This window comes from Babylonia areolata, chromosome 23 (assembly GCF_041734735.1).
Source record: "Babylonia areolata isolate BAREFJ2019XMU chromosome 23, ASM4173473v1, whole genome shotgun sequence".
Classification (NCBI taxonomy): Eukaryota; Metazoa; Mollusca; class Gastropoda; order Neogastropoda; family Buccinidae; genus Babylonia; species Babylonia areolata.
The window spans coordinates 43,877,958-43,886,917 of record NC_134898.1 but is presented as its reverse complement, the minus strand read 5'-3'; the positions used below and the strand labels follow the sequence as shown (position 1 = coordinate 43,886,917).

Sequence of the window (8,960 nt, the reverse complement as noted above, 5' to 3'; positions counted from 1 at the left end):
TTAAACAGTGCATTCTGCAGGATATTGTTACTTACAGTTGTGTGACATTCACTGTAAGCCCTTTCACAGTTTAACTCAAAATTTGCAGCCTTTATGAAACAGTTTTAAAGAAGTGTAAGAACTGAGAAAAAAAAGAAAAACTTTGTAAAGTTTTATTCCAAGCTGACCCATTCAAATAAAAATCAGAATGAAGAAATATGGCCACATTTTACTGATGTTCAAATGAATTGTACAAATATGAAGTTGAGAATATAACACTAACAATAATTGGCATATACAGTGAACATAACACAAACACCAAGAAATTTACATATAATGTGAAACATCTTTATATATTAAAAAAAAAGGGGGGGCGGGATGAAAATGATTTCATTCCAAAGCTACTGAAACTAATATTTACTGATTAATGTACTCAACACATTTGGGAGTGTGGGGGTACATTTCAGAACTTGGAAAATAATGAACACATTATTCTGGGAGAATTATAAACATATTTCACTGTTAGAAAATATTAAATACATTGGGAGAATTATGAACATATTTTACATACATATTCCTAAACGAATAATTCAGTCACTGGTATTTTCTTTAGAATCATCTGCTGCAGTAATGCTCCCCATCTTATATGAGGAGCTCAAATTCTAAAAGGTGCTCCCAACTTCCCCCTGTGGTTTCCTCATAAGATATAACTTGTGACTGCAATCAAAAGATCCAGAGAGTTGTATAAATATGTTGTCTCTCTTGAAAGCTGTTTATTTTGAGAGGGAGGGTGAATACCTTTGGAGTTGTATAATTTTTAATTATTTTTTTGGTCTCTCTTGCATCAGATTTTTCTGATAAATCAGTTTGATTTCACTAAATTTTTTGCTTTCTCTCCTTGATATGAGCTGTCTGTAAAGATGAGTGGACTGAGTGCTGCTAAGAATTCCAGCAGCATAATAGCTTTAACTGCAAAGATTTGCTTCTCTGTATTTTGACAGAAGCAAAAACACATATTGTTTCCTAAATACTGAAATAAGAAGAAAAAAATCGGATAATCTATGAAACAAGAGTTTGCAAAAGGTTCTTTCCCTCATGTGTTATGATTTTGAGTATACAACATTGCACTTAATAAATAAAATATTAAAATAAAATGAATCGCACACAGCAAATGAACATGGTAGGCCACAGCCTGTCCAAAAATGACAAAACCTCTGAGGCAGATTTGAACTCGAACGAACAAATATCCATCCAGTCCCAATGCAGAATTTCCAAGTGGCTCCTTATGAGTCTCACCCTCATCTACCTCCACTGTCCTGTGTCCCTTAATGCACAATGCACACACATTCTCTACCATCCTTCCACTCCTCGTAAGTGAGCCACCCTGCACATGAAGTCCAGCAAATACATCTGTGTCTGAATTTCCTGCCGGTTGTTTGTGACAAAGAACCCAGGCGCTCCAGCTTTTTCCAAGACCCCCTGCTGGTCCATAACCTTCTTGTCCAGCTCCTGCATGATCTGAAAGTCCTTGCGTCGTAGTTCTTCATCGCAGCGTTTCTTTAACATCTGCAAAGATGTGAAAGAGCAGGAATTAATGGACATGGTACGAAGAAAGACAGGCGAAAGGTGAGCAAAGGCAGGAAAAACAAAACACATTCAGATGCTGCTGAACAAAAACAATGTAAAAATCAACCATTTAACTTTTAAGTGATTTTTTTTTTTTTTTTAATATGCTGTACAGACTTCCTGACAATTTCAAGTGTATTCAATGGAATTAACTGTCATTTTTCAGTCCTGGTTAGAGCTGAATATGCTCTGTGCTAAAATATGAATTACTGGGACCAAAGTGCTTCACCCACCCCCTACCCCAAACCTTAAATCACTGTTGAAGTTCCAAAACCTCATATGATGAAAATCTTAGTGTTGAGAAAACACACACACCCAGTACACACACAAAAAGGTTTGAAAAAGTCTATGAAGACAAAAACTGTCTCATTAAGGTGCCATAATGTATATGGGCTGAGAAAATGGATATTTCACTATTTGTTTCTTGCACTGGGACTCGCTGGTCTTTGGTCAACCAGTCAATTTTGGAAAGTATGAGGTTTTGGCAAAAGGTGGGTGTTCAAAATGCTGCTTTTGAGATTTTGCACAAACGGACATTGGAAATAATAGCAAGTGGTAAGTGGAGACATATAAAAAAAAAATTCATTTAGAATTGGAGTAAATCGAGCTTGTTTTCTGACACCTCTAAATTTCAGTCTGAAGTATACAAAAGGAAAAGGTCTTGTCATAATTTTTTTAAATCACAAAAAGAAAGAAAAAAACAGAGCCTGCACCTGTCAAACCTTCCCGCTTGATCTTTCATATATAATGTATTTTCAAGAACAGGTTATCACATACTCATATGCATTTTTGTTTCTGGAAGAAATGGTCAAAAAGATTTTTTTGGTTTATTTTTTATTCAGATCAGAGTCATTAGACAATAATAGTTAACAAAATCATTGGCTTAAAACTGTAAAAGTTAGTTCTGAAGTTATTCTGACATTTCACATTATCATGATTATGAATGAAATCAGATACAATAACCCAACTACTTTCATTTTTTCAGTCCTCCAGGAAAATAATCATGAATGTTGTCACTTGTTCATGAAACGATGAATCAGCAGTTGCTATGAATAGCGTCCATCACCGTAATAGTACTAATACTGTGCGGGGAAAGAAACAGGAAACTTGAACTTGTGTGAAAGTAAACAGTCTGTACTTGGAAATCTTTCAAACAAAATGGAAGATCTGTGGATTAAAAATAATAATTCTAAAACTTACATGTGTGACTTGGTTCTGGTGCTTGTCCAACACTAATTTTTTGGATGGATTAGCTGTAATGAAAGTTACAGGGGGGAAAAAAAAAAGCAAAAAAAAAAAAGCTCCACGAAACATTTACAGCAAAATGTTAACTATTCAAACAAAAAGCATTTTCTGTCTTTCAGAGTATTCAGAAGCTGTAACTGATTCGTGATGACTCAATATGCTTATTCATTTCTCCTGTTTGTGATACATAGTAGTGAGAGACAATGGGGAAACCAACTTTATTCATATGGCAGATGATCATAGAAAGCATGGTTGGTATTCTCTCAGCAAGACCTATGCCATCTTCTGCAGATACTGAGATAGTTGAGCATGGTCTTCCTGATGTGTGGGGGATGGGTGAATAGTGGAGAGATAATCACTGGTGTTATTCCTGTAAGGTCTCTCTGGAAGAGGACTCTACTCTTGGATGATGCGACATGATGGACAAAAACTCAATGATAGCATTTGTGGTAAAAATGAGTTTGGCCAAAATTATAGTTATAAGGTTTCCACTTACAGAACAACAACAGACATTTTATCTATATATCTAAATATACAAATAAGTATATATCTCTCTATATAATACATAAACATATATATATGTGTGTGTGCGTGTGTCCTCAACTGTTCATTAATGATTTTGCACACGGCTAAAGCATAAAGTCCTGACCTCCATCTCCCGTTTTATCTGAGATTCCACCACTGGCAAGTTATGAGGTCTGTTCAGATTTTGCAGCCGTAACTCCTTGTGCTTCTTTTCCATCTCATGGCGCTGAGCTGCACATAAAAATAAAAGGTTCTTGATTGGCTCTGGTATTGAAAAAATGTTGCGTAAATAAAGAAGTCATACCACTGACACCTTGAACATATTGTGATGGAAGATCACTGCTGCATTTCAATACAATTAACAAGACAGATAAAATATTTTTGCCTTTTTCAAATGGACATAGATGACAATCAACAAACTATGCAAATAAGTGTCCGTGTGCAGGATAAAGACCATGATAAACTATTAAAAATGTCCAAAATATATGAAGGATTATGGATATGTGGATATGATAAGCAAATATATGCATAATAATATTAATGCATGCATTTATATGCGCTCTTTCCAAGAGCTCAGGGCGCTTTACATGAAAGAAAATGTTACAAATTACATGAATCATTCATGACCCTTCTTTCTCAAAACCCCTACCTCCCCTGCCATACCCCCACACCACCCCACTCTCCCTCTCTCATTCATCATGCATCCAAAGTGAGATGACAAAGATGGTATTGAAGAAGAAGGAAGCTGAGAGTTTATAGATAGGTTTTAAAATGAGTTTTTAGTCCAAAGCGAAAGGCAGAAATAAAATCTGATGCAGGGATGTGATGAAGGTTGTTCCAGATATGAGGAGCAGCAAAGAGAAAAGAACGTTCACCATGGGTTCTTGTATTGACATGAGGAAGTTTCAGAAGGTAACTGTCAAAGGAAGAGCGGCGAGGTTTTGAGGGAGTGTAAGCACTGAAAAGGTGAAGAAAGGTCCTGTGGAGTGGAAATCAGTAGAGCAGAGACATGAAACTGTATTTAATTCTCACTTAAATGGGGAGTTTAGAGCACGGAGGTGGGGGGAAATTGATCAGTATGTGGGACTCTGAGAGTCAGACAGGCAGCATTGTTTTGAAGTTTATGAATTCAGTGAAGAAGATTATGTGGACAGTCTGTGAAAAGAGAATTACAGTAGTTGATTTGTGATAGCACAAAAGCAGAAATAAGAGTTTTTGTCATTTCAACAGAAAGGTACTGCAGATAAGAGTTAATCCAATATAATACAGGATTTAACATCAACAATGCAGTCTTGCATTCACTAATTCAGACTATTTGGATAGGTTCTGCAGACTTCTGTAGCGGAGTATCATCAGCAAGAGTGCTGAAGAACATAATGACCAGAAATGATATCAAAAAGAGGAGGAGTGTACATAATGAACAGAACAGGGCCCAGGACAGTGCCTTGTGGCACACCATAGAAAATCAGGGTTGGTTCAGACTTAAAGTAGTTAAAAGAGACAATCTGGAACTCAGTGGAAGCAGTTGGATAGGTATGAAAAAAACCCAAGTCAGATGAACTGAATGAATCCCAAATACATGTTCAAGCCTGGAAAGGAGTATACTGTGGTCTATTGTGTCAAATGCAGCTGACAGATTGAGCAGTGTCAACACAGTTTGCCTTCATCAACAGACAGTAGTAAAAGGTAATTTACTTTCAACAAAGCAGTTTCAGTGCAATGGGCAGATCTACATGCTGAATGTCAAATGCAGACCTCTAATTGTCCTGAAACTAGTAAATAATAAAATGATAAATCCATGATCATTCAATGTTTGATTCCGACAATTGTTCCTATATTTTAAGCATGAACTAACAGCAAGATAAGTGGATGTCGAGATCAGAATGTGTCCTTACTTTTACAAGTGTGAAATCTGGAAGAAACATCACAAAAATTTAAATGACTTGGGAGTCAGCCAAAGATTCAAAAGGCCCAACAAACTCCTGTAGGTGTGTTAGGGTTAATGTTACTTCAACTCAATTGATCATGAACTGTATCTGAAATTTAAAAAGAGACATCTGAAAACATACAGATATCATGTACGGGGTAAGTTTGGTTTGATAGAAAATAAATATCAACAAGTCCATGAAAAGAAGTGTAACACAGTCCACAAACATCTACATTTGATTATCTAACAATTTTATGGTCCACAAATAAAACGGAAAAGTCTGAGTAACCCCAAAGACAATCTGAGTAACCCCTAAAGGTGATCAGAATCTCCCCAAAAGGAAAAGCAATGTCTGACTCAGACTGAAACGAAAATAACTGAGGAAGTAACCCCTAAGGGTGATCAGAATCTCCCTGAAAGGAAAAGCAATGTCTGACTCAGACTGAAACCAAAATAACTGAGGAACATTTTTTTTTGCCATGGGAACATTCATCAGGTGCACTATTCCTGGTTTTGTAATTGTAGAGCAAGATTCTCGTATTTTAGTCAAACTGCAGTTCCAGTTTTTTAACTTTAGTCTGCAAGGTGCTTTGTTTTAGACAATAACGCTGGATTGTGACCTACATAATCTGATAATGCCGTCCTAAAATATTTCATTAGTCTATTTCCTGAAAGTATATTAATGGATTAAGATGTTAAAAATAATAGTTACGTCACACCATCTACAAGTCATGACCACACAAAAGGCACTGCCTGAAAGGTAATATTTAAACTGATTTCAATCTTACACCACAGATACAAAGATAAACAACACTGTCACAGATGATTTGTATCTAAACTAAAAATCAAAACTGAGTCTTGATGAGTGAAATAGAGTATTTTGGTTTGGGGAAAGTGTCAGAATGGTCGAGACGTTTATTTGCCAATACAATGTATGTGAGGGTCTGGGTTCAATTCCCGCTCTAGCCCTTTCTCCCAAGTTGGACTAGAAAATCAAACTGAGCATCTAGTGATTTGGATCAGACAATAAACAGAGATCCTGTGTGCAGCATGCACTTAGCACACTGAAAAGGAACCCCTGGCAACAAAAGTTTTGTTCTCTGGCAAAATTCTGTAGGGGATCAGTTCAATTCACTTACTTCAGGAGGCATCGCTGCATTCAGACAAATCCATAATAATGTATGCTACACCACATCTGCTAACCAGATCCCTGACCAGCTGCATAATCCAACACGCTTAGTCAGGCCTTGCCCAAAAAGGAAAATAAATGAACTGAAATAAGATAAATACACATACATTCACACATAAATACACACACACAAATTGAAAAACAAAACACCAAATAAAGGGGGGGAAACCCCATGCAAATAAACATGCCAGAATCTTCCACATATATGGAGTCAAGACAAATGAAAACAAACCAATCAGAAATATAAATCGCCCCTCACCCCCACCCTTCCAAACCACTCAGTTCTCCCTAAGTCTCCTCCTACCCACTTCCTCCATCTCTCAACCTCATCACTAATAAAAATAAAGCAAAACAAAACATAGACAAGAGCCATGAAATAAAATAAGTTATAAAGAAAGGTTAACAAGCTTTTTTTTTTTTTTTTTCAAAGAAAGAAAGATGTTGAAAAATGTGAAGGCCACAAATGTAAATGAATGAATGAGTGAATGAATAAACAAACAAAGGGATAATTATTATATGAATAAAAAGAAACAAAATATAAGGGAAAAAATGGAATTTGCCCCAGCAGTAGATGAGAGCGTGAGTTTCCCTACAAAACAATTGCGTCAGGTCGCACAAACATGGGGATACTGTGCATAAGAGGTTATCAGCCGTAACTACTTTCATTTTCTCTGCATAGACGGATAGTAGTTTGCACAGGACAGGAATCGGACTCCCTGCCGGAGTCTGCTCTAGTGGGTCAGGGTAAAGTATGTGTAGTTAAAATTGTGTTTGTGTTTTTATTTCTTATCTTGCTTTTATTTTTTTCTAATTTGGAAATGGGGAGAAACGTGGGGTTTGATGGAGGGCTGGGTGTAGGGGGGGTTAAAAAGTTTACATTAAGTGAATACAGTTGTGTCACAAAATGAGTAAGTCAGTGAGTGAGTGAGTGGAAGAGAGAGAGAGAGAGAGAGAGAGAGGGAGAGGGGTGGGGGGTGCATGTGTGTCACTGATATTGCCAGAGGCTGAAATTGAGGGGATATTCTGGTGGATAACTCTCCATTGATACGGTCTGAATCACACAGAATAAATTAAAGTAGGTTTCTTCTGTGGAACTGGAAGAAATCAACAAAAATAGATGCACATATAAATGCATACACTCAAGACCTGACTAGTGTGTTAGTTTATACTGCTGTCTGGCATCTGCCAAGCAGATAAAGTGTGGCATACATGGATATTTCCCAATGCAATGAAGGCTCCTTGAGCAACCAAAAACTGAATTTTATTTCTTACACCATTTAGGATAATAGAAATCACTTCTATGTGTTCAAAATGATGGATTTTTTTTTTTTTTTTCAAGTGGCCTTGCTCTATTAAACAGAAGTATACACACAAATTGCAACAGTCAACAGCTCCACATCAGAATCACTGGTGTTCACAGTAGTGTATAACACAAACATATCACCTTTATGCTCATGAACAATGCGTTGACGCTGAGTGCTTCTTGATTTCTCTTCCAAGTACTGAAGCTCCTTCAGAGTCTTCAATATCTCAAACACTGTTCCATCCAGAAGGGAATTTGCCAGCTGTGACAAGAGATCGTACGGGAGGCGCTGCTGATATTTCCTGAAAAAATAAAGAAAAAATCAGTACAGAAATACAATGGTTAAAAAAATTTTTTTTTTAATTTATGCCGAAATTTTGGTATGTAAAAAAAAAAAAGAAAAAAAAAGAAAAAGAAAAAAAAGTATGTGTGTGTGTATGTGTTTGTGTGTGTGTGTGTGGAACATTAATTTTTAAGGAGGCGAGAAGTGACAGGAGTGAAGCAGATATAACAAATAAAGACACAGAACATAATTTTTCCAACAGGGTCTCTGTATTTAACATTCTTATTATCTTAGTTTCTAATTTCATCCAATTCCTGATGCAACCACTGATACCACCACTGTAGTCCAGTTTGTGACGCAAAAGATTATGAACACAGAACAGTCATGGACACAAACATCTGAGTGTTAGTGTCAATGCCTCAGTTAACTTACCTGATAGTCAAACCCACAAGTTCCAATATAAACGTTCAAGGTCAACATCATCACTGCAAATTACTTCTTTTTTTTTCTTCATCAAAATATGAAGCACAAAATCAAGTCTTTGGTCAACTTACATTGGAATTTCTCTGGCCATATTCTGAAGCTCTTGCAACATTTCATAATGCCGTCTTTGCTGTTCTTCTCTCCCCGCAGTATCAGACATTTCCTTTTAGTTAGAAGTCTATAAAATCCGGTATCTTGATAAAAAAAAAGTCGGATTTTTCCTCGTCAAAGTTATATACAAACACGATCTATTCCATTTACATCTGTTGACATGATAGTCTCGTTTAATCTGGTGAACGTGAATAACCTCCTCTTGAAACGTTTTGAACCAATGGAAAATGTCAGTGCAAGAGTTGTTCATCCATTCAAAACGCTTGTTTCGATCCGGTTTGGCACCACT

At 36.6% G+C, this 8,960-nt stretch overlaps 1 protein-coding gene across 1 annotated transcript; it reads right to left on the bottom strand.

Annotated features, from left to right (window-relative positions):
* Window positions 1-793: 793 nt before the first annotated feature.
* LOC143297867 (protein DGCR6-like) lies at window positions 794-8,861 on the bottom strand. The gene is made up of 4 exons (XM_076610395.1): window positions 8,632-8,861; window positions 7,936-8,096; window positions 3,500-3,606; window positions 794-1,545 (listed from the first exon to the last, which is right to left on the bottom strand). The coding sequence occupies exons 1-4, from the start codon at window positions 8,718-8,720 to the stop codon at window positions 1,330-1,332; spliced, it is 573 nt and encodes a 190-aa protein (XP_076466510.1). The 5' UTR covers window positions 8,721-8,861; the 3' UTR covers window positions 794-1,329.
* Window positions 8,862-8,960: the final 99 nt, after the last annotated feature.